This window comes from Botryllus schlosseri, chromosome 11, assembly GCF_051294905.1.
Source record: "Botryllus schlosseri isolate E-star chromosome 11, Bs_hap1, whole genome shotgun sequence".
Taxonomy (NCBI): Eukaryota; Metazoa; Chordata; class Ascidiacea; order Stolidobranchia; family Styelidae; genus Botryllus; species Botryllus schlosseri.
Genome location: NC_137246.1, coordinates 7,402,815 through 7,429,615, shown reverse-complemented (window position 1 = coordinate 7,429,615; position 26,801 = coordinate 7,402,815). Strand labels below are relative to the sequence as shown.

The 26,801-nt window shown below is 39.2% G+C and overlaps 2 protein-coding genes and 1 pseudogene across 6 annotated transcripts in view; 1 reads left to right on the top strand and 2 right to left on the bottom strand.

The window, feature by feature from the left end:
* LOC145450002 (uncharacterized) overlaps positions 1 to 2,021 on the bottom strand; it is a 245,823-nt gene extending 243,802 nt beyond the window's left edge. The window contains exons 1-2 of one of the 4 annotated variants that reach the window (XM_080328454.1): positions 1,248 to 2,021; positions 304 to 428 (exon numbers count right to left, since the gene is read on the bottom strand). In XM_080328454.1, coding sequence (XP_080184580.1) covers positions 304 to 428; positions 1,248 to 1,308 — 186 coding nt within the window. In that variant the 5' untranslated portion in view covers positions 1,309 to 2,021. The remainder of the gene's footprint in view (positions 1 to 303; positions 429 to 1,247) is intronic. The other 3 variants (XM_080328452.1, XM_080328451.1, XM_080328456.1) reach the window with 3 other exon arrangements.
* Positions 1 to 26,801, top strand: part of LOC145450005 (peptidyl-prolyl cis-trans isomerase pseudogene) — a 430,289-nt pseudogene that overhangs the window by 342,010 nt on the left and 61,478 nt on the right. The gene's annotated exons all lie outside the window — the stretch shown is intronic.
* On the bottom strand, positions 10,438 to 26,301 carry LOC145450555 (uncharacterized). Its single transcript, XM_080329074.1, has 17 exons — positions 26,145 to 26,301; positions 22,549 to 22,655; positions 20,814 to 20,919; positions 20,233 to 20,373; positions 18,079 to 18,233; positions 17,916 to 18,009; positions 17,132 to 17,261; positions 16,433 to 16,548; positions 15,878 to 16,011; positions 15,696 to 15,817; positions 14,730 to 14,856; positions 14,564 to 14,662; positions 13,787 to 13,928; positions 13,623 to 13,727; positions 12,605 to 12,735; positions 12,437 to 12,545; positions 10,438 to 10,813 (listed from the first exon to the last, which is right to left on the bottom strand). Exons 1-17 carry the CDS (start codon positions 26,175 to 26,177, stop codon positions 10,652 to 10,654), a joined length of 2,013 nt encoding a protein of 670 aa, XP_080185200.1. The 5' UTR covers positions 26,178 to 26,301; the 3' UTR covers positions 10,438 to 10,651.

Sequence of the window (26,801 nt, the reverse complement as noted above, 5' to 3'; positions counted from 1 at the left end):
AGAATGGTGGAATGGTTTTGTTCTGGCGAATAGTCTCTTTGTGCGTACTGTTGATATAACAAATCAATTTCAAATGCAAAATCATTTTGAAACGATTCACAGTAACGAGGCCTATAAGGTTCTTTTTTTCGAGGATGAGTAAGGTTCACTTCACGAACACGATTGTGAATCTTAGATTATAGCTATCCCTAATAATTCACTGAAACGATCATGCGTACGATAAATATAATAATCATTATTGCATGTACTACAACTAGAGGCTATATGATTGACTACAGACAAGCTAATAAGTGACGCGCTTACCGTTCCTAATTTCCATGTTATTCGATCCGCATTGGTAAGAACTTCTCCGGCAACAGTGAGTGTGAACGTTACAGATGCTCCGACAGCTCTAGTGTATGTTGTGGCAGCTTCATTCCAAGTACACGCTGAACGAAGATTCGTGGATCACGGGTGTTATTGGCAATGGGTCTTGACATTCGGGCATATTGTCGTACATTGCATGGAGAGTATGAGGACTGTTACTTTTTCCAATGACATTTAGCTCTAACATGAGACTGGATTGATGGGTGTGGATTTGTTTAGAGGTTCGACGTCATCAAGTTAAAATACGGAGTAAATCAATAAAAATAACATGGAGGCCAATTAGCCAACAATCCAATTTATTTCGTTGGGGAAGTTATACAAATGTGATCATGCTATGTTGAAGACTTTACGAAATAACGTCGCGCTTCACATGAAAAAAGAAAGCGTAACACAGCAAGTTCCCCGCTTCGAACTTACGTTTAGTAATATAGTAGAAGTAGCATGTTTAATGAATGAGTCATCGATTTTTTTTTAACTTCTTGTGGATTGTACGTACACCTTATTGAAATTGCAGTGAGTAACCGCTAATCCAATGTTACACTCCGTGCCCAACGGGCCCAATGTTCCCTCTAAGCCGCGCACGTGCGCAAATGCGCAGTGCTGACACGGTCTCTGCGCACAGAAAATCTACGTTGCGCACAAAATATCCGAAGTGATGACCTTCTTTTCGGTCGTTACGCACTGCTGTCCAAGGGTCTGCGCAGTGAGTCGGTGAGTGTGCGCAGACTAGTCAAAAATTAGAGGGAACATTGCCAATGGCCCATTCTCCGAGGCTTGCGCACGACAGTACCGAAATCTACAGAGTAAATAGTGTGACTTCTAAACGGTAAGTTGCGCCGATAACTTATCACACCTAAATTTCAATATATCGCCATACTCACTTTGAGCTTGTCCTCCGGAAAGGCTGTCCGACAATACAAGTAAAACAAGTACAAAAATCATCTCTAATTCACCCACTTCAAACACAAATACACGATGTAGATTACACGCAAAGTCAGCTATTTAGTCGTCCCATGCGACAGCCACTCAAAAACTGTTACGACCAGATGAAATCGTTCTATAACTGCCTTTCGTGCTTGAAGAACAAAACACGATTGCGGTATACTAATGCGCATATAGATGGATTTTGGGGAAACGAAGTCCTTCAAATGATTTGATAACTGCTAGCAACCATGTTATCAGGCTATTGTGTGACTGCGGATTAAGTAAACTAAGCATTAGCGAACAATGAAGTGTTGGCTAGGAGCGTATTGAGCTACAGTAAATCTCATTCTCAAAATCTCTCAAAATAACTCGGACAACACGATTACATTTGGTTCTATACTTCCACTACGTCCTGACTTCAAACAGAGAGAAAGCGTGACCACTGACCAACTTGGTAGGTTGATGTCGTGGAGTTGACAAATTTGGTGGAAATAGTTCGATAAAAGTAAATACGCAATGACGCTAAATATTTTTCTTCCACAGTTCTGCATTGTCGACCAGCGATATGTAGGCCATATAGAGTAGATCCCGACTGAAATATATGTCGGTAAATGTCGGTATCGGCCAACTACGGCTATATTAACCGGCACGTCCATTGATCAGTTGCATAAACACGTCTATATGCAGTTGTTCCAAGTGAGAGGGTCTTTACCCTACAGTGGCATTGATTTATGAGGACCATAGGAGTTCAGTTCTTGGTCGATACTAGAGCTATGGGCACAATGATTCGAGTACTCGAATCTGAATCGAGTATTAATTTCAATGATTCGAGTCGAGTAGCAAAAGACGATTTTTCCGAGTACTGAAATTATACGCTTCTCACCACTGGAAGTTAATTTATCAACGAAAATTATAGTTTCGATACAGATTTTCACTGCTGAAGCCTTGAAACCCTGATCATCGGTATCGTAGCATAAGAAATCTATGGTACAGAGATACGAAGGTTATTGGACGTGACACATTTCCGAAGTCATGATTATCCCAAAACATTGTCACCAAGTGGAATGAAATCGCTATGGTCGAAAAAATACCAAAGTATCTTTTATAAGATGGATAACTGGCATTATATGCTTTGTGGTGGCAAAATAGTACATATTTGAACTTTGACGTAATGCATTCTGTTATGACGTCATAATGAGTGATACTCGATTACTCGACTCGACTCGAAGCATATTACGTGATTCAGAATCGATTCACTCAGGTACTCGATTTTGCCCAGCCCTAGTCAATACCCTGAAAGGTCGTTTGCCTTAGCTACAATAAACGCATACTGAACTATGAAGTATCAGATATTTCCTCAGTTTTATCATAAATAAACGGAAGTATATGGGATAATAATATTTTCAAATTACTGCCAATATTTAGGGGTATATTTAGTCCAGAGGTGGCCAACCTGCGTCCGTAGAAGGAAATTTTTGCGGCCGTCGACACGTTATTCTATTAAGTATGTGTTGGCGGCCGTCGACAACTCGACATGCAGGAGTAGCCTACGCTTTGCAATCTGAGCCCACACTACAGATGCGAGGGGCCGAGCAAAAAGATGCGTCCCATATAGATATACCAACTCGGAATCGTGTGCTCCTCAGGAGAGAAATTTGTTTCTGGTACGTTTGAGCGAATCCAATATATTTCCAATATACCGACAATCCTGATGAGAGGTCAAGAAATGAAAGCATGCAACAAAGTGACTAATAACAATTTATACACCCGAAGATGCATCATCATTTACAGAGGTGGTCAGTATCGAAGTAATTCTACTTTTTCGAAGTACTCAAGTAGTTGTCCTCTACTTCTGATACTTACTCAAGTAGATCTGCTTTTCGCTACTTATTTACTTCTCCTTCGTAATATTTTGTGATCTACTTACTTACTTTTCGCTATTTTCAGTTTGTCAAGTAGAAGTAGATTAATCCTCCAATCAGGAAGATAGCCTAAGGAGTTTCGGGGCTGTTTTCACGGAGTATCAACATTTAATTTTCATAAAAGTTGAGTAAAGCACAGAATTTTCGTCGCCCTTCGCGCTAAGTGGATACGGGGTAGCCCACATTATTTCACGAAAGCATCGATCATTATAATTTAGGTAGCGGTTTGGCGTGGTTCCGTTCACACCGCATTGTCGCCCTTCGCCCATATTAAATATTTCATCACAGCATCATCATAACGTTTGAAACTGATGTTTCGCAATCTAGCATTTACTTATCAAATCGTAATCTAGCATGTCCATGGCGTGCCCTAATCTGGAAAAGTGGACTCAGACTTTTTTTAGTTTTAGAGCAGTTTTAGCATACCACCTTTGAAACTTTCTAATTTCACTTTCACTTTCCAGTACCATATACATTGAGTTCTAATTATTATCAGTTCTTTTGTCTGGATAACATACACGTCGAAGTATAAAAGCAAGTGTAGTAATGCCTTCAATTTCCGGCAATAAAGCTACACAATATGGCATTTTTACGATCCACAATATTTTTTCCTAATCGCACGAAGTGTTTACACTGTATCCGATGCAACTTCTCCGTATTGCTCTTCGACTAAACTAAGGGTCATATAATATGGGGGAGTCCGCGATACCATGACATTTTCTAAAACGTGCTGTTCGATTAAACAGAGGATTAGTATCGCATCTCCATATCAATACTATCATTTTCATCCCATGATGCGGACGAATGCTTATGCTGTCGAAAGTTGAATACCTCCTTGTATGCATCAATATGAATCAAGCTCCGCATCTTTTGCATAGCTCAATTTGCTTACTTGAGTAGACTTAAAGTTAGTCAATTCTACTTCTACTTCAAGTAGTTTTAGGTTGCTTATGGAAAAAGTACTTCTACTCGTAGTTCAGTAGATTTTTTCGTCGCTACTTCTTCTTCTTCTTGAGTAGCTTTCTTGACTACTTTGACCACCTCTGATCATTCATAACTTGCCCTAAATTTTCGAAGACACCCCCTCCATCCACTCTACCAACGAATCTGATGCTGATTACTTGGGCTGAGAAAGGATAAATATTTGAAAGTAATAGGTGCAACTAATAATATTCAGAGGTGGTCAGTAACGAAGTAGTTTTACTTTTTTGAAGTACTCAGGTAGTTTTCCTCTACTTCTGGTACTTACTCAAGTAGATCTGATTTCCTCTACTTCTACTTATACTTCGTAATATTTTGTGATCTACTTACTTTTCGCTATTTTCAGTTTGTCAAGTGGTAGTAGTTTAATCCCCAATACGAAAGATAGGCCAGGGAATTTCGGGGCTGTTTTTTACGGAGTACCAATATTCAATATTCATAAAAGTCAAGTAAAGCCCAGAGATTTTGTTGCGCTTCGCGCACAGTAGTTATAGAGTGACAAATATGTTTTCACGAAAGTATCAGTGAATATTATTTAGGTACCGGATTGCTTGATTTCGCTCACACCGCATTGTCGCCCATATCAAATATTTCATCACAGTAAATATGGCCCACCATAACATTTGAAACTACCGTTTCGCAATCTTGCAATTGATTAATTACCTATGACCTATCATATCGTAATCTATCAGCCCATGACGTGTCCTGCTAATCTGGAAAATCCAGCTTTTTTGAACGTTACACCTGTTTTAGCAGATCACCTTTGAAGGTTTATGGACAAAACACATGAAATATATTTTCCGTTTTTTAGAAGTGGTATTTATATTTCACTTTAAATTCCGAGTATCATACTTTGAATTCAAATTACTTTCAGTTCTTTTGCCTGTAGAACATACATATTGAAGCATAAAAGCACGTGCAGTAATGCCTCTATTTTCCGAAAATAAAGCTCCACTAAATATAATTTTTACGATCCATAATATTTGTTATTAACGTATACTAATCGCGGAAAGTGTTGAAACCGTATTCGATACCACTTCTTCGTAATGTTCTTCGCCTAAACTTGGTGCCTTATAATATGGGGTAGGGCGCCATGCCATGATAACCTCTAAAACTCGGTCTTCTAGTAAACAAAGGATTAGTATCGCATTTTCATATCAATACTCTAATTTGCATCCCATGTTGCGCAGAAATACATATTCTGTCGAAAATTGACACCTACTGCGATGCATCAATACGAATCAAGCTCTCTGTACCTTCCGCATAGCTCAATTTCCAGCTTTTGACAATCCATGCGAACGAATTAAGACTGTTTTCAAAACTACATATTTACTTGAGTCGATTTAAAGCCAGTCAATTCTACTTTTACTTCAAGTCGTTTTAGGTGGCCTAAGGAAGGAGTAATTCTACTCGTACTAGAGTAGATTTTTTTCGCCACTACTTCTACTTCTACTGGAGTTGCTTTCATGACTACTTTGACCACCTCTGCTATCATCGACGAAATTCATTCCTGAATCTGGAAAATTTACCATATCCATTCCCAGAACATTAACAGTCGCGATTTCATTGGGTATAGTAAGTCGATATCAATATATCGATTAGTCCAGAGTTCACCGGAAATGGACATCGACAGGTTGACATAGGTATTTGGCGGCCAGCTGGTTCATTACCACTAGGTGTCCTCAAACGCGGCCGTTGGCCACATGGTTGATTGAAATACGACCGTGAATAGCAAAAAGGTTGGCCGCCCCTGATTTAGTCGAACTATATCGCATTTGCATATTGGCAGAAAATATCGACTTAATCGGCAAAAATATGTTATATCGGCGAACAAATCTGACATCGGTCGGATTCGAATCTATAGGCTACAGGTCTATAATTGTACTAATACTGAAGATTACCATCTCGGGGCGAAATATCATCATCAAGATATTGAAACGCGATCATTTTCTTGCAATATTACATCAGTACACGCAGTAAACTTGACGGACCGATATTGAACGTAGTTTCATGGTATCACAGGTACCCAAGTAGGCTATAATTACTCGAATACTCAGCAGTGCCCTTAGTAACGTAACAGGTTGCGGCTTCAGCTCATCACCACATAAACGCATTCACTATCCAATAAATTTGACGCGCAAGTGGAATGCCTGCAGTCACCAAATCGACTATATATAATTACATTGCTTGCTTCACTTACTGAATTTCTTTGGCATCAATTGAGCTCATAGCTGTGGTTCAAGCGAACGCGAATGAGTCCTATTCGAGAACCACTTCAATCCACACTCCACAAACGTTTTCAAAGCCTTCTCTATTCGAAACATCAGTATTATAACTATGAGTTGCATTTAAAACAAACGGCGTTTGAAAACACTTTGTTTAAAACATGTTTTAGGCAGTGTTTTAAACAAATGCCTTTTTGAAAAGAACAACATGGCGTTTTTTCAAACTTTCTCTAATTGTACCATAATTGTGCAAATACGTCCGAAAAACCATTTAGTATGAGCCTATGGACGATTTACAGTAAAAACAGTCGACGTTACGCAGGACCGTAACTGCCGCACCCCAAACCCCCCAATTGGGGGCGACCTCGAAGAGGGCCCAAATTTATTTCGTGAATTAATGTAAATTACAGAGTATTCTTTTTTAATATATGCAACTTCATACAGATTTTTTCGCGCCATGCGCGATATAATGTTGCCAAATCTCTTCGTTATTGTGCGCCCTGGAAAAATACGCATGATTTATAGATATTGGCATTTCGGCTTCGGCCATGACCGCGCCAGGACGCATCAAGACATATGAGGTTTTAGGTCTTGTGACAAGCGACTCCGAGAAGTGTGTCGGTATAATCGGCAGCGAGAAAACCTTGGCCAAAAAGGACTTCTCTAATGTTGACCGAAAACATCGATATATATACAATAAATACATATAGGTTCAAGTTCCATAGGAGCAGATATATGGTTGGCGCCAGATGCTTCGGTCATGGCGATCTGCAAGACAAATGCCATGCCGCAGAAAAAATTATTTGCCAATGAAGACGATGATTGTCAACCTTTTAGAGCTCCATTCGTTCTTTTTTTTTAAATTTCATTCGCACCAGCTAGTCGGAATTTATTAGCCTACACAAAAATAAAATGAAGAAACTTATCACTTATTGTATTCGAAGAGCTTCTTGGAGGTACAGAGCTTAATTATTTTACCATCAGCGTGTCGTATTATTGATTAATCAAGTACTAAAATCATTGCAGTAGAAAAATCACAGATATCGCACTCCCGTTGTTCTCAGGGTGTTCGTTGCTTTTTCCGGGGGTATCGTGCGGTGATTTACTTCGAAGCTTGAAGGGCGAACCCAACAACAATATTCACTCGCAATATTATCACTTTTCCACTAAATCGACATGTTACGTCATTGCGGTGTGAATGTGTTCGCATTTAGAACGCACAGAAGAGTGAAACTGCTGCACTTCAATCGCTTTGCTTTTCATTGTGTGCCGTTAACTCTTGAAAAGAGGCACCCGAAAAGTGTTCGAGTTCAATAAATTTTTTATTGCAATGGAGGTTGTATTGAAAAGAAGTGAAGAACTGGATGCATTATCCCAAAAAATTTTAGCGAGCTAAATTCAATATAAGTATTGAGTATAGGCTACGTCTAAACTCTAAACCACATTTCAGTAGATTTTGTAGTTGTACAAAGCAATAAAACAAATCCCAATAAAATGAAGTCCCCCTTATCGCCAATCGTGGAGGTCGATTCGGGATGTGTATGCTACATTAAACTATAACACAATTGGTAACAAAGGTATGAGCCCATATCCTACGGTTGTTCCAACAACCTCAATTTGATCTCGAATATATGGTTGGTCCAATTATTAGATGATTAATCAGTCGAGTAGTCATTGGGCGCGATACGAACGTGAAATATTCTCAATAGTAAAGTAAACAACTGTAATAAAGACCGACTGGAGTAATCCGACCTCTTCTCAATCGTTTTTCGGGTAAGCCTTAAAACAGGGGTCGGCAACCTTTTGTTAGTGACGGGCCAAATTTCGAGTGCACAACATTTCGGCGGGCCGGAAGTTTTCCTAACGCTATATTTATCGCTCACGTCGGTATATTACCCTACAATGCTGCAATCTCAATCATACAAATCACAAAAAGAGCAAAACACATGTATTTACACTTTAACAACGCATGATAAATGTGACACTTGGCGCAGCTTGATTGTGAAAGTTTTCAACTTCTGGTAACAAGTCAGATGAAGCAAGAATCAGACCATATTCTAAATATACGTTGGAATACGTCATCTTAGCTTGCTCTTCGTGAATTTCATCGTTGAAAACAAAAGTCGATGGCATTTCTTTTGCATTGTTGGTCAAGCTGGGATGAAGACCCATTTCAAGAACGTACTCTTTGTCAAAGTCATTCAGCGATATGCTCTTGTATGAAATTTGTCATTCAATTCAACTGCATCGCATTTCAAATGGGCCCATTTGAAATTTTCTGGCAATGGTTTTAGCGTCCACATTAAACGGAGTACTGAGTAGTCAGAATTTATTTAGTACAGAACGAATGTCGGAAAAGCGGGTGGAAATTCAGTAATTTAATTTCGTATATCACAGTTACAAATGTATAGTACTGGTACTAGGTTTACTCTCCTCCAGTATAGGAAAGTGAGCATAATTTTCTTTGTACTGTTGACATTCCCATAGTCGCAGTTTTGGTTCGAATGCGTCTCAACATCTCATGTTTAGATGTGACGTTAAATGTACTACGAAAGCTATTTTCGATGACAAGATTATGAGTCGGTGATGTTTGTATTTTCAAGGAAAGTTGCTATTTCATTTCTCAGTTCATACACTCGTGCAAGCATAGCTTCTCGACTTAATGCGCGACGATGGCAGATATACAAGACATCGCCATATTGATGCTCTGCTTCTAGTAATATTTGAGGTTAGCTAACTGTCGGTTATTCAGTTTGTGAGACAAAATCAGCTTTCACCATTGTGTCCAAAACATTATTAAGGTTTGTTGTCTTGGCGATGTGTTCTGGTGAATTAAACCACGGATGACTAACCTACGGATGCTAGTTATCTAGAATGAAACAGGGAAAGTTTGAGATTTTATCATTGCGCCTGAGCAGAGGAACGGCACCTTTATTGTCGCACCCTATATGAGTGGTAAACCCTTAAAAACCCTCGGTTACGCGATACACCCACTTGATAAGCACTGGTCTAGTCTACTCCACAGACATTCTCCATCTCCTACTATTAGTACGAGATAGGCTACTAGTCGACCGCCTTCGCATCAGTTTTATGGCGTAGGCTAACAATAGACTAATACGACGTAGGATACTTTATATCGGAGCAATGCCGCATTCTTTCCAAGCGGTGCTGCACTGCAGATTGGATCTCATTACGAAACGGCGGGCCGTATTCACGTGGTAACTAGTTATTTCGTCGCGGGCCGGACGATTTCGCTCGGCGGGCCGGATCCGGCCCGCGAGCCGTAGGTTGCCGATCCTTGCCTTAAAATATGCGGGGGGCAGACCATTCGAATTTCTGAAAAGGGGAGCTGGAGGGGAAAAGGTTAATAACCACTGCTCTACTAAACTACCAAGCTACGACCTTCTGATCCCCATGGTACGAGAATAACTTAGTTTCGTCCGTGGCGTAACACAAGGCACGGCGTTCCGAGTCACAAGTAATTCTCTGATTTTAATGTTTGACCCGAGTCAGTTTCCTTTTGTCACCGAGCAGTCCGATTCTAAGTAACTCTACGATGCGGCCGCCGGCCGCATGTCAGAGACATCCGAATTAAAGCTACAAAAAGCGTTCAAGAGTGGGTAGCCTAGATATTGCTTTAGTGTCCAAAGTTCGACGAAAAATCGCTTGCTTCGTTACGAGGTGAATTTTTCATTGTGGGTTCGGAGACTCGTGATTTAATTTTTTCGGGGGATGTGGACCCGAACAGGTGGATGTAGATATAATTTGGTCCGATCCGGTAGAGGACGTATAAAACTATGGTAGTTGGTGAATTGACTAAAAGTAAGGTCATTTTACCGAGTAGGTGCTTGGAAAACCGGTTTCCGCGTCTACTTTCCGTTGAGTTAACCTTTTTTTAGTCAACTTGGTCAAAAATTCGCCTTCTGGCTGGAAAGTCTTACGGAAAACTGCAGTATGTCTGGCACGCTCTCCACTAGCTCGAAGTAAAAGATTGCCTCGAAACACCAATCAACCAGCCGTGGGCTCACAATGGGATAATATTATTGCATGATACATATAGGCACTACTGTGATGTGCAAATTTATAAAGCAATACATGATTCCGACCATACCTATACGAATATGATCAAAAATATCAAAGACTGACGTATACAACAATATAGTAATAAAGTGAAGTGCTTATATAAACAGTGGTAATCGCAAGTCTCCATTGCTGAACATTCGTATCTGCATCTCAAAGTCTACTGGTACCCGGTATATTGGAGTTAGAGGCGTCAGACTGCGTTCTCGCCCTTAAAGAAGCTGTTTCCAAATTTATATCTCCAACCAGATCAGCGTGTGAAGAGAATGGATTCTGACCCAGACTCTTGGTATCAGCATCTCGCACGGCGGAGTTCTAGTACAAAAATTTTCACTTGTCGCATGCTCAATTTCATACAAATGGCAAATTGAATTGCATAATACAATAGCTGCTTGGAAGTACTTTTTTAGTGATTGCATAAAGGATTATTAAATGATGAGTGATAAAGGCCAACCAGCAGCCTAGTCTTACCAAAAATTAATAATGACCAGAATCGATCTGCGAGCCTACCCAGGCTCACTCATACCAAAGCAGAACATATAGAAGCTGTAGTCAGTAACTCAGCACATCTAGTTTCTATATTTACTTTAGAGGGCTCTCACAACTTGCAGATAAAAAAAAGTGGATATACACTTATTTCAGACAGGCCGTTTTTCGGTCCAAGTTCCGATTCTTCAATATAAAATAATGTAGAATGCATCGATAACGGGATAATAATCTATCATATTCGTTAAAACTGCATAGCTTCTGTTTCATGATGAAGGCTTCCAATTTTGTAATCGGTAGGGATGGGCTAAATTGAACGGTCCGATTCCAAGTCGAGAATTTACTGTCGAGTAGAATATTCGAGCACCACATAGTTTCCCCGTCCATATCTCCATATCTACTTCAAATAGTGGTAATATGCTCTTGCAAATCAAAATCGTACAGCGTCAACAACTTCTAGGTCTACTCGAGTTGCGACACGACTAATTTAACCAACTAGACATTTACAAACTACTGGATTTTCTAAAAGCGCAACTAGAACTAGTACTTATCAATTTTCAAAACTTGAAACTAGAACTAAAACTACCAGCTTTTCAAAATCCGCAGCTAGAACTAAAACTAGAACTACTTACTTTATGAAACTTGTAATTAGAACTGCTCACTTTTCAAAACTAATGCACCACAGAATATAGTGCAAACTTTTCACTTATACAATTGAATAGTATATTCATATTGAAATGAACCCGAATATTTTCGGCTGACACTCGTCAGGGGTAATCGTCAGCAACTAGTAGAGAATTGGCAAGAACATTGTATATCAACAATCGCATCACAAAATATGACGTCACCAGCATGAAAGAGAGAGCTAAAACTAGAACTAGAACTACTCATTTTTCAATATCCACAACTAGAACTAGAACTATCAGCTTTTCAAAATCTGTGAATAGAACTAGAACTTGAACTACTCACTTTTCAATATCCACAACTAGAACTAGAGCTAATCACTGTTCAAAATATGCAACTAGAACTAGAACTAGAACCACCCGCTTTTCGATGCCCGCAACAAGAACTGGAACTACTAAAAAACGTTAGTTAGTCAATCGTCAACAAACTGAGTACTTTGTACAAGTCAGTAACCAACTCCTAAAGCGCCTTTGCAGAGGTGGTCAAAGTATTCAGTGTTGATACTCCAGTAGAAGTTTAAGTAACGTCGAAGTAAGTAAAAGACAGGTGGCATCTTTCAAGTAAAAATGTAAGTAGCGCAGGCTTAGCTGTAGCTAAAAAAAACGAAAATTGTCAAGAAGAAGTAGTCTAAAACATAGCCACTTGATTGATACAATAGTACAACTAGGCAACATTTACTTGAAGTATAAGTTAAAGTAGATGAACTTGTTTGCTGACCAAATGTGCGTCTTTGATCGCACACTTTGACTGAACCGCATCTCAACTCACCTCGAGATTATGAATCGCCCGGTCAGCCATATTCCAAGTGTCTCTATCAGTCGACGAAGTTTGTAGATATTTCAGCAAATCAGACAGTCCGTCATCTTGCAGTTGACTCCTGTACGAAAAACAGTCAGGCTGATTCGATCATACGTCAATTAGCCGTAACGAAATAACCTGTACTGCCACGATTCCGACATGCGTAATGAAATGATTGCGAGTGATTTCTTCATCTGGGCATCGCTCGACGTGGCAAAACGTAGCAATGAATCTACGGCGTTGCGGTCTGAGGCTAGTACGTCGCACGTCTGCAAAGACAATTCAGGATGTAATGTCGGTATTGGCACAACGATACAAGCAGCATCATGAAAGTGTCAAAAATATTAGATTAGGAAAAGAAGCATTGTTGTAGCGCTAGCTATCAGTTAATAGCCGTCAACATCAGTTAGTAACCTACATTGTGTGATATCACAGTTTCACAATCGCACAGCTTCTTGTAGGTACAGGACTTCAATATACAATTGAATAGTATATCCATATTGAAATGAACCCGAATATTTTCGGCTGACACTCGTCAGGGGTGATCGTCAGCAACGAGTAGAGAATTGGAAAGAACATTGTATATCAGGAATCGTATCACAAAATATGACGTCACCAGCATGAGATTTCGAATAGAGAGAGTTCAATGTACCATTTTTAGATGGTACACTCTTTTTGCTGTCACATCCTTGGCTGGTGTATTTTGATAATAGTCGACTCCAAGGCACACAAATGAAAGTGTGAACTGCCCCTTACGACGGCGCGAAATCTGTCGTCTCGATAATTTTTCGGACAAGCGGGATTAACCAACAGATGCTTGCCAATGGCAGAATTTATGGCCTTAGAGCGAACCAATGACAGAAATGCCATTCTATTAACATTCATATCCTTGTGCAACATGATTTTCGGTGGTAAGATATGGTCGACCGAGGTTTTGAAGCTCCAACGACAGGTATATAATAATAAATTTATAGTTTTTGTTGAAAAAACATTGCTCTTAGTGTGAAGACATGAAAAAAACAGTTCTCACTAGTCCACTCGAATCAGTACAATTGATACTCAAAGACGATTCGATACTCAAAAGGTTATACCCAACCCAAATTATAATACTTCATTTCTCACAAAGTTAAATGTGCAAAAATATATCCATAATTACTTCGATACTCTCGGCGTAGTGCAAAAGCAGTTTCACGACGACGGAATGCAGGTCGACGCCGAAATTTCTTTTCGGAAACTCAAGAAGCAGCATCATGAGAGGTTCCTGGGAGAGTAATCTTTCTAATAGCGATCTCGTTTATGCTGAATACATCGCATACTTACATTCGCGACAAGGGAGCCGGGCGCTTCGATGGAAATCAGCTCCAAAGCTTGCAAAACCATTCTTACCGATTCCTCGTCGGTACAGCGTCGTAGCAGTTGAGAAAGGGCTTCTGTCGCAGCCAATCGAGAAGACAATGCGAACCTACCGAAAGTGATCAAGGTTGAATATGACCGTTCAATTTTCAGTGTTGGGAATGTGAACAAGTGCCGGGTGCTGGCTATTGGCAAGTGGCTAAAATAGAGCTATGCATATTGCACAACGATTCATGTACGTAATTCAGTAGTCGATGGTATTTCAAAACCAATTCCCGATATCCCCAACTTATTTCAGTGATGATGCTCATAAATCCAGTTGAGTACTTTCTTGGCCCCGAGATAGCATTGGAAATTAGAATTGGCGCATCAAAACCCTAAAACTCAAGACTAATGATAGGGAGTATTCTTGCAGTGGCCTGTGTCACTTTTCATTTATAAATCAAAGTCTGTGCAAATTGTTGACAAAACTCAAGCCGAGATGGTCGCAAATTTAATTTTATATTTCAAAATTCAGAATTAGCTCCAATGAAACGGTCTTTTATATCGTGTAGTCCAGATCTTAACATTACATTAAAGATATATCCTTTCGCTCATTTATTGGAAGCTGGATTCAGATGCCCTTGCAAGTTTGATTTGAACTTACAGTCTTGCATGTCAGAAATTTGCAAGCGCCGGCTACATACATATGCTATCGACAAATACAATAAGATAAATACTTCATCAAACTAACACATTCCGCACCTTGTTTCGTCACAATCGGCAAGGGCAAGGTAGATTTCGGCGAGATATTTTCTGCCAGAACTGTTCGCGCGCTTGCAGGCCACCAACAAATCGTCAAGTCTACAAATACATAAGTGCAGATAAAAAGACCCCACAATATATTAAGATAGTGAGATTAAAACAATACCCTTGTTCGGCGATAACGGCGGATTTATTATCGTCAGAATCTTGAACCACGTACGATATAGCGGTGATTGCTTCTTTTAAAGTCCGGCGATTTTTAGTATTGAGCAATGCGGTCAACGTTCTCATTCCTGCAATAATTTGCAACGTGTTCACTACTTTGCTACATTGTTACCGCTAAGAGAGAAGCCATTAGAAAATTGGCTGCGTTAATTGGCATGTTCCGTTACCCAATTTAATTGTGGCAATATTAAAATCGTTGAATAAAACCAGAGGGTGATTATTATTTTTCACAAAAGTTGCAGTAAAAAGTTGCATTTATGCACAAGATGCTTGAAATTATTAGGGTATGAGATACACGAATGGATCCGTATCCAAAACACTGTAGCAAAACTCAGTGTTGGCGACTCCTACAAAATCAATAGCCTGAAAAAATCGACCCAATGAAAATGTACTTTTCGACGGTCGAGCCTGAATGTGCGTCAAATCAGAAAGGACCCCAAATTTAAACGACAGTGAAATCAAGCGATCTTTTTACATATATAGTGTCAATCAGTTACCGTAAAAAGTTAGTCGCATGAAAGATCGAAAAAACTTGCAAAAAGTAGCATGAAAAATCGTTAAAATTGCAAACAAGTTGCATGAAAAAATGGAGAAAAGATGAAAAACGTTACAATATAAGATTCCTCCAAATAGCTTAAAACACCATGCTACATAACTTCGGAGTATTTAGGAAGCTGCCAGAAGCTGTAAAAAGAGTTGCAAAAACTTGCCCTAGTGATTACCAATATAATTATTTTTAGGCCTACCAAGTTCATATCATCGGTGAAATCCTGCCTAGTAGAAACTGGCAGCGGGTACAAAATAGAAAGTATTGATCGAATTTCATCTGTTACCAAGCATAATTGAACCACCAATAGGGCGATGATCTCATGCGTTTCGACTCGAAAGGTTCAAACTGTTCGAATACCTCCGATGGCAACAAATTGATCTTGCATGGCAGGAACCGCGAGACACTCCGCAATGGCTTCGGTCGCGTATTCCTGCGTCGTTGCGTCGGAACTCAAACCCAACGATATCAAAACGTCCAATCTGTATACGGAGCACATATTCACAGTCAAAATACTAATTCAATCGCACGACTTTCTTTACCCTCCTTCCGATACGATGAGAAACTTATTATCGTCTCCCGACGCGGCCATGGTCGCGAGTTCGAACGCTGCGTTTCGCTTTTCGTTCGTAGAGCCGTGTCTGGAAGCCTCGAGAATTTGGCTGATTTCCTTAGTCTGTAGCAAAGTAGGACAGGTAGAAGATTTTCAGCTTTTAGATTAGATTAGAATTACGGTATTCGCTAAAACTTCAAAATTCCAGATTGGAAGGTAATGCAACAATAATTATCAAGTTCAGTCCATATCAAATCAGGGTTCATTATCAGAAGTAAGAGAATGGCAAATGTTTGTGAAAAAACTTAGACGAAGAGAATATCTAATAGATGGTAGAGTTGTGCCGACACCTGGTAACCATTAGGTTACAATGATACAGGGGCTATTCCGCTAGTCAGTTATGACAATTTCACTAAAATATGTAATGTAAACCTACCAAAAAATAGTAGTCAACACAGTCAAGTGTAATTGGAAGTAGTTTTAAATCAAAACCACTTGAGTAAGTAGTTGGACAGAAACAAGATCGTTAGCCTTTAGTACTCACTTGCATCAGATAACTTTCGATCCTGTCCCCGACTTCAAATTTGAAATTCTTGAACAAAACCCAGCAGAACACCGATGTAGCCAGCATGACAACCATTTCCAAGCCGAAATAAACCGCTGCAAAACGAATATCAAAGTACCAGGAAGTTTGTAGACAATTCACAGAGAAATTGGCCGTGAAGCTATCTTGGATCTGTGACGCATTTTATATTTTTATCCATTAAATGTAGTGGCCACGGCCAAAGTCTTGTTGGAGTAACAGCCTACCAATTTTGTCACTTTCAGGCTGAAACGAATATGTGAACATTGTAGTCGAGGGTATGCTGCTTACGCGATAAAATAACAACTGGAAATAAATACCCAAGTAACAAACGTGTTGTATGGAAAATAGTTCAATAATTTGATTTTCTACTACAAAAAATCGTTGCTAAGATTCCTGAGCTGAACAGTCGTGACTCGTGGTGTAACAGTGCCTTTTAAGGTAAGTATTCATATTTGATCTTATTTGCGACCATCATTCTACCAACTACTATGATCGGACAGAATCTTGTTTGAAAAAGAGGAACTTGTCCATGAAAACGGCGTGCAACGTCAAAAGATGGGAGATGGCGTTAGGACAGCGGCAAACGAGATGTGCAAATTGCAAAATTTATCTGACTTGGAAGCCAACAAGCAGCCAAAATCCGACTCATAAGCTCACCTGTCCAAACTGACTTCTCGTAGCATTGTGCCTTATACGAGAGACAGACAGCTTCCGCGAAAGTGTCTCTAGCTGAACTCAAGCAGCTGTTGGCCTCCTCCGCACATTTGGTGGTAGGGTAGGGTGAAGCCTGAAGGAAGAAATGTTACTGAAAAATAGCCCGCTGCAATTAAAAAGCAACTCCCAAATAGATATAGCCATATAGGCATATGGCTTGTGACTTGTCAGAGCTGCAAAAAAGCTACAGGATTTCATAAAATGATAAATATGATAAATCTACATATTCGCTAACACTTAAACGGGTTGCTGCATTTCTACATCGCTCCTCCTAACTAGAAGCTACATAGTTTCATTATACTAGCAAAATTATATTGCAACCCCAAAATTATGTATAGGCGTAATGGAAAACTTAATGGATATCAGTACCATTTATTATACATTTCATAAATGTGTTCGAATTGACGGCTACATAGTTGTTTAATGCCGCCCGGTGCATAATCTGTGTATTATATTGCCAGACAAATTGGCAGCAAAGTCTACTCATTTTCGTGTTCGAATAAAGTTTGACTGTAATATACTTCTGTTACGCGACCAATAATCAGAAAATACAGAGAGATTTTAACAATTTGGCCTTGAAACGATCAAACAGCAGCCCTGATTACAGTATCGACTGTAAATCCTCGCCTAGAATTTTATTGAAAACACAAAGCCACCACTTTAGGGTATCTCGGCAGGATCGATGACGTAAATACAATAAATGTAAAGCAAACAATGGCCGCCTTACCTTCAAGTCGACTACGATCAACGAAAAGAGAACCACGCCAGTCACCATCATCAGCAGTGTTATCACACCAAATATAATCGTAAATTCCTTACGTCTGTGAAAGCAAATACATAGAAACCTGACAAGCGACTTGTAAACAAACAAAAACACAGCGTCTTAATACCTCACGCTATTTTTTCCCACCCATCCTCCGATGCGGGTGAACGTCGGGCAGTAAACGAAGGCCAAAAACAAGACGACGGCGTAGGCAAAGAAAAAGTACCAATAAACGGTGAAAATGGACAGGAAAACAAGCAGTATTTGCATCAACAGCATGATCTGAAACACAAGCAGAGGTAGTCAATGAAGAAGTGCTTCGACTTTTTTACTGTACTCTACTATAGAGGTTCCTGTCCCGCCAGTCCGTGAAATATATTTGAATTTTATATCTCAATTCCAAAATGCAAGAAGTTCGACGCGGTTATCCATTAATTAGAAAAGAGAAGCATCAAATTTTAAATTGATATAGAAGTTTGGAGCATATTCTTCTGCATAATGACATAATAGAGGTTTCATGGTATATGACACATTGCAGCCTACACCTCATCTCTGACAAGTTACATGTGAAAGATGCTTAGTTGTTACAGTGCAGTTAAGTGACACTAGGTTGTATAATAGAAGCTACAGCACACAGCAAAGACGGAATTTCTTTTAAATGAGACTGAACAATTACAATCAAGTTAGTGGTTTTTAACTGGACTTCGCCTCGCACATACATCAATAAAATTGTAAAATATATAAATGTCTGATATCGAAAAGGCACTATTAAATGGAGTTTCCAATATTGCGTATGAGCACATATTTGTCATAATTTACACATCGGATTTTGTAAAGTATAAAGTTGAGATAGGGAGTGTTTGCAGTGCCTTTATGAGTGAACTGGAGAATACCAACTGGGGAAAATAGCACTTGTACCACAGTAGAAGAAAATATTTTTAAAAACCGCATCTGTTTGTAGTGTCATTAATCATTTTGAGTTGGACGCGAAGATGCTAAATTGCACCCAAGTGATATGGAAGTCAATTGCGATTCACTGCTTGACCAAATCTAAATTTTGAAACTATTAACATGAGTAGACCTACATTTCAGACCTTCACTTGAAGTAGTTTAGACATTTCTTGAAACTTGTTACTTGTAGTTGTAATTGACTAGAAAATATATGATGTACTTTTGACTTTTACTTGAGTACCGAAGATGACTATACTTTGACCACCTCTGAACAAGAGTAGGCCTACAACTTGCAAGGTGTTAGTTATTAATTTTCGTGGTGCAGGAAGTCAATTTAATATTATCACATTTTGCATGCATGATAGACTACATTTTCACATTACAACAGCAAAAGTAGTGGAGAAAAGGCTTATTATGTTTTAATCTGGCCATTACAATTTATTTAATGATAATATAATAGCCATCATAGATCGGTCGTTTTAACAGTGGTCTAACAAACTGCAGGTAGGCTTCAGCTCGCACCTGCGGCTGTCACCAACCAGTCTCTGATGAGCAAATCTATTCCAGTGCAGGTCACAAGCCTGGCTAAATGCATAGGGTTGAGACAGGAAGGGCATTGGGCGTAAACCTTTGGCCAAACCACAATTGATGCGGATCACCGATACGCTGTGACAACCCCTTCATGGGAAGAGCTGAATGACAAAGAAGATAGTAGGCCTAATCATCAAAAACCTAATTTTATACCGGTATTATTATAAATATAACATGTGTTCTTGAAAGAATTATTAAATCATTAAATGTATTTAATATATCTGCACCAATTCAGTAGAATGCTACTCTTGTTTCCTGTTTGTTAAAATCCGCGACCCATAAGTGTTGGAACACATAGGCTACCATTATCCTATTCAAAAAGGCCACGGATCAATATTGGTAGTTTCATATATGTAGAATTATTGCTACTATTCTACCCATCTTTAACAATTTTCATGTGCTAGCAGTGGACTGAGGAATTCATCTTCCCATTGGGTCTACAAGCTCGAAAGGTCGAGATCTACTGGATTACAATGCGGTATATAATATTGAGACCCAATATCAGGAATATCAAGGAATTAGGAATTTTATCACCATGTCACCATGCTTGCCATTAGCCGGTGATTTGAAATCAAAATTTACATCAAAACATTACCGGAACGCTGATTTTCATGATCGAAAATTGGTTGGTTTGATGTTGTTTTCAGCAATGGATATTAGCAAGCGCGATTGGATGTAGGCCTCTCCCTGTTCTGATTAATGTACGACCAACAACAGTATCAAATTGGAAGTTCCTTACCTTAAACGCCCCGAGTATCTTCTCCCTCACTTCCAACAAATATATTTCCGACTTGAGCGCAACTTGAACCAGATCCTCCACTTCCGATTCTTCCATTTTATCCGACTTCTCTCTCTGCCGAAATCTCATGTCCTTCTTCCACTGCAACAAGCGAACATTTCTTTGAGAATTTAATGCAATTTGCACCGTAATGTCAAGCCAAAGTAGCACATCAAGTTGTCTGAATATTGTAGTAATTGATATATTTGATGCATGACTAACCAAATATGCAACAAAACCAATATGTAGGCTACATGTACATAATGACTTTATAATTCCAATTGTTTGTTTTCTGCTAAGGATAGATATGATGTTTAGTCATAAGAATGTACAAAACCAAGTACGGTACGTTTACCATGTTCACATGAGCGGAGCAGTTATTGTCTTGAATTAATTACACCAAGTAGGTTCAACTTAGGACAACAGTGTAATTGTAATTATTCACCTTTTATCAGGACATAGGCCTATGCGTTCCAAATATTTCATTAACTTCCAGCATACTTTTTCTGACCAATGTTAAAATAGATTTGCTTGCAACTCACCTCGGAAATATCATTCAAGGGAACCATTCCAATTACCGCATTGTTTAAGATTTTATATTCCTCAAGCGTGTAGGAATCTCGCATGTAGTTGCCCTTGTATCGTAATCTGTGAGCAACACAAAAATTTACTTTGATCATAATTTTAGCCACAAATGACCAATGATTTGTTATTCTATTGCAGACAGAATAACTTAAACAGATTGAAGTCTACAGCGAGTACTAGCATATAAGGATGTAGAGGGATTGTTAATTTTAATCTAAGATGAGAAATGCAAATCTAAGAACCCTAGAAAGTGAGTAGGCTAAGCATCACATTTATGAGTGTATTTTGGTGAAGAACAAATGGGATGCAAGTATTTAAAAAACAGTGCCCCCATTGGCCATGAACAGGGTTGTAATGACTTGAGTCTCGATTTTTTGATGACTCGAGTCTATTTTTCAAATGTGTTAAATGACTCGTCTCGAGTCAATTTTTGTATTGACTCGACTTGTACTCGAGTCATTGTGCATGACTCGACCCAAGTCATATGACTCGAGACTAGGACGGCCAAGACAGACATTTCACTGTCATTTCGAAGAATAGTAAAGTGGAAAATGATGGTAATATGAATAAGAGCCATTCTATATCCTACGAACAGTGTTGAAAAAGTGGGCTGAACCGGATTGAACTCCAAACTGAAAAGTAGGGCTGTTAAAAAAAAAACGTTTTTCCTGAATCTTGCTGGTTACGTGATTAAATCGTTAGGTTGCCTTAAAAAACGATGCACACCAAATTTTATTTCATTCCAACCAATAATCGCGGATTTCGTACAGTTTGAAAATTTTGAATTTACCCAAAGATGCAAAAAAAAATTTTTGTCAGATTTTACTGTTAACCCCATGAAATTGTTCCGCTGTCTTCAAAGACGATGCAAAACAAATTTGACTCAATTCCAACCAGTAGAAGCGGAGCTATTTGAGTTTTTCTTCGATAATTTGGGGATTATCCTAGATCGGTGGATAATCCAAGAAATATCATCGAAAAACTCAAATAACTCCGCTTCTTCGGGTCGGAATTGAGTCAAATGTGTTTTGCGTCGTCTTTGAAGACAGCGCAACAATTTCATGGGGTTGACAGAAAAATTTGACAAAAAAATATTTTGCATCTTTGGGTAAATTCAAAATTTTCAAACTGTACGAAATCAGCGATTATTGGTTGGAATGAATTAAAATTTGGTGTGCATCGTTTTTTAAGGCAACCTAACGATTTAATCACGTAACCATCAAGATTCGGGAAAAAAAGCTATTTTTGAACAGCCCTACTGAACAGTGATCACAATGACTTGGACTCGAGTCACAACACTATGACTCAGACTCGACCCTTTACTCAATGGCTTGAACTCTGACTTGACTCGGTGATGAATTGAAAATGGCTCGACTTGACTCGAGTCAAAACTATAAAAGTGAGATTGACTCGTGACTCGGAACCTTGTGACTTGGTTACAACCCTGGACATGAGTGTCCCGTTATGATATTTCTCTTGTTACCTTCTAAATAAATACACCACTAACTGCACAAATATGGTTTTCAAGTACTACGAAATATTGGGTTTAATTGCATAATGAAACTTTCCTGAACACTTACTGTTTCCTACGGTGAATAATCTCGATTGACAATAATCTTAATTCACTCAAAATAAAAGTGAACAAGATAGGCTACCAGTGTCATGTTCTCAATAATAACTCCAGAATTCTACCTGAATTGGTGGTTCGAGTGGCCGATTTCATATAGAGAATGCAGCAATTGAGCCCGAACTCTTGCGACTGTGTCATCCGGTTGACATAAGACAACAAAGGTCCTCAGCTGAAAATAATAATCATGTCATTACTTCATTTGTGAATAACAGCTACTATATTATTCATATAATTAGCTATGTTCCAATCATTACATGTTATATATTTGCCATTTGAGAGCACACAACTTGTACAACAAGTTGCAACTGGCTTGATGTACAGGTATTGGAAACAGTCATGATGCTGATGTGATCATTTTGGTGTACGACATAAAGCGGGGACGCATCAACATAGTGGCTATATGTAACGGGCCAGATATCACACAGTTCTGAATTAATATAAACCAGTGATTCCCAAGTGCGGCCCCCAGATAGCCTTCTTGCGGCCCCCAAAATATATTAAGAATTCGAGTTATGACTATAAATAAAATTTATATTCATAAAATACTCTTGCTCGACTTGGCCTCTGTAGTTTTTAATTATAAAATTGTAGGAAAGTTGTGAGTATAGACTGCTAACGTTACGTCGCTGCTGTTTCAATGCAATGTGCCCTAACTTTCCAGTTGAACGAGCAGTAGCTATAGATATAAATAGGTATTGATAACTTTCAAAATCGGAAAAAATTCCTGAAAAAATGGTAAATTTTTCCCACTTCGTGGTCGCTTGACTAAAAAAGAAAAAGAGGCTCCCGGAAAATACAGTTTTTCTTTCACATTAACAGGACGTTGACAGAAAAAAGGTCAACTTTCCTGTCAAGCTCCCGAAATAGCCACCGTAGCGTTCCTACAGTGCTGACTTAATGTATATCAGTCGAATTTGGCCCTATATGTAACCAAAATCCTCAAAAAAGAAGACAAAATCTCAAAAATGAAGACATTTGGGCGTCCTCCGAGAACACTTTTAAAAAAGAATCAAAAAAGAGGACAAATCATCTTAAAAGAGGACGCATGGTAACCCTATGATAACTAGATGTGCAACACGTGACTCACGGTTGAATACGCCGAGATGCATACTGCTTAGAAGGCTAAAAGCAGCATAATTGGTAGTCCTATAGTCAGGGCCGTAACTGCCGCACCCCATCCCCCCCCCCCCCAATTGAGGGGGGCCGAGCTCGAAGGGGGCCCAAAATTATTTCGTGAATTAGCATAAATTACAGAGTATTTTTTGAAAATTTATGCAACTTTTTCAAAAATTTTCGCGCTATGTGCGATTTCGATTTGCCACATATCTTGATTATTGGGTACTCTTCCCCAAGAAAAATACGCAAGATTTATAGAAATGGGTATATCAGCGTTGGCCATGACCGCAACACAACGCACTAAGACATATAAAGTTTCAGGCCATGTAACATGTGACTCCAAGAAGTGTGTCAGAACGATCGACGGCGAGAAAGCCTTGGCCGTAAAGGACTGCTTTTATGCTGACAAAAAACTTCGAAATACAAAAAACTTCGTTATATATACAAAATACATACAGGTTTAATTGTCCATATAGGCGCCTAAATGACTGGCGCCGAATGTTCTTGTCTTGGAAATCTGTACCTCACAAGACAAATACCATCCCGCAGGAAAGAAAATTATATGCCAGTGAAGAAATGCCAATCTGAAATCGTGTGATCTTTCAGTTTAGTAGGTTTGGGCAATTCTACATTTTTTTTATATAGCAGACAGGAGGTCACAAAATAATATCACGTAAAGAAGTCGTACCTAGGGGTCCGCCCGCCCGAAGATGTTTAATTTTACGGGGTCAGCAGTTTCAAAGACACCTCTCACTCAGCTCTACCGGTAAATCTGATTACGTGGGCAAAGAGGACAACAATGCAATTCCCGATCTTATTCACCGATTTTATCATGAATTATCGAAATATTCGCGCGTCGCGCTTTCTCACTAAACAGTTTAATTTTGTGGCAAAAGCGAACAACGTAATGCGGGGTCAGGTTATCACCCTATGGGAGCCCGGGGTCCTGACGAAGTGCAGTTACGTTGCTGCCAACGGGTATACCGCCGGAGATGTTTAATTACTATTGAGGCGGCCTATACCTTTTCAAACACACCTCACTCAGCTCTACCGGTAAATCAGATTACGTGAACAGAGACAGGATGAAAATTGATAGCAATACATGCAATTCCCGATCATATTGACCGATTCAGTCATGAGACTAAAGAAATTTCTCGCGCTACGCGCGTTTAGGTGGGAAAAGCTGATTCACTCAACGGACATCCAATGCAGCAGATAAGTAGCGGTAAACAGTTTACAGTTTTGAAATCTCGCCAGGGCAATAAAACTACTCCGAAATAGCCATGATGACTGTTTGGGTCCGTTTCATAGCCGTAGTATTCGTGCGGCCCCGACCGTACTCTGAAATTCTAAATTTGGCCCTCACACCGAAAAAGTTTGGGAACCACTGATATAAACTAAAACAAATGTGACGACAACTCAAGTTGAAACAAGTGTAGGAGCATTCTTGACATGGTAGCCTCATTTGAATTTCCTTTCCAGGTTGCAAGATCATGGTAATACTCATGGAAGTGAAACAATTTGGGGTTAGTCGGAAATTATTATTATGTGTGATTTTGGTATGCATGAAAATCTAAAACCTATTTGCAACATCATCTCGCTGTGTGCGACATCAGGAAGGCATCCTGATCATGATGACAATGTACAATTTTAATGAAACTCTTTTCAAATGTACACAACCTCTGTTTGTGGTCATACAGATGGATTGACCACAAATGCATGTCGTATTTGGCCATATGAGAAATCACGGCTTGGCATTCAAGGTGAATGGTCGACATATTTCCGTCATATGATTTGTATGCAATATTTTGGGTATCTGGGTGGGATGCTTGACAACGTCAGTAAGAGGTCAAACCTGTGAGAGTGATCCGATTTTGAATCAGTTCGATTTTTCCATCAGTTCAAAACAAGATTTGAATATAATGAGAAGTCTCCTAAAGTGTCGCGTTCCCAGCATGGGGAAGTGTTCAAGTGTTATGAAGTGTCAATCTTTCAAATGAGTGGATTGCAGATTGGAAAATGCCGTGATGTGATAGTTTAATATGATTATTCCAGCTCCAGCTGCTAACTTCCAATATTAACGCTGGTTATTAGAGGAACTTTTTATACATTAATTTTCAAATCACTAAAATGACCTGATATTAATAATTAGGTCTCTGATCTGGATAAAGAATGGAAAAGGCTATATGAAAAGATTATGGAGGTAATCTAGGCTGTAGCATCACCAGTTAGACGTAGACAAGTATCATCACGACGACAGGGTATACGATTTCTCTGAAGATATTGCAATCACTCAATATCTACTAAAAAGTAATTTCCAGAGCCTAGGTTGATGGACTGATGGGTAATCCGATGGCTGATTCGATCAACGTAACCTTGACTTTACAATATGCTGCCGATCACCATGAAATTCCAAATATTTCAAACTCTCAATGCATCAACAATTGAATTGAACAGTCATTCCATCTAATAATGGCAGGTGCCCAATACGAAAAGTGATGTAGGCAAAACATATTTAGAGGCATAATATGAAATAGCTTACCGGATATGCCTTGTTTTCAACATACAATAGCATGTTGGCAGAATTCAAACAAGTCCGAAAGAGAAATTTCAGTTCATTCCAAGAAATCTTTCGGCCACACTCTCCGTAACTGTCGGTGAACGAAAAGGGACGCCATCTCAATGACTACGAACGAGGTCATCTAACGGTAGTCCGGAGTGGAATTGATGGCAACGTCACGCAGGATTTTCTGTTTAATTCCTTAATTATTCTATATAGAAAAGCTCTCATCACGCAGGATTTATTTCAAAAAATGGACAGAGATTCCATATAGGACGGTAGTCATATACTTGCAAATCTACTCGTTTGATGGAAAAAAATATGCTGCATTACCTGCAGTCGTATTAACAGTCAAATCATATATTTTAATCCGCTCAAGACACACACAATGCGATATTTAAGACACAATGCCATGTAATGAACAGATAGGAAGATGCTAAAACTACCAGTTATCCGAGGCATACAGCTCAACCAACTGCCCGATGTCACAAGTGTTCATACTGTTCATTGGGCTGTTAAAAAAAATAGCTTTTTTTTCTCTGGCTTCCGGGGAGACACTGCTTAAATTGTTACGCTGCCTAAAAAACGCTGCAGACCAAATTTGGCTTGATTTGAAGTGGTAGATGTGAACGCAAAGGA

Excerpts from the sequence above, each read along its gene's own strand:
- LOC145450555 (XM_080329074.1), bottom strand. The coding sequence starts at position 26,177 with ATGCTATTGTATGTTGAAAACAAGGCATATCCG. Across the intron at positions 20,920-22,548 it reads CACTCGAACCACCAATTCAG|ATTACGATACAAGGGCAACT; the intron begins GTAGAATTCTGG and ends TGTTGCTCACAG. Across the intron at positions 14,663-14,729 it reads GCCGTTATCGCCGAACAAGG|ACTTGACGATTTGTTGGTGG; the intron begins GTATTGTTTTAA and ends ATGTATTTGTAG.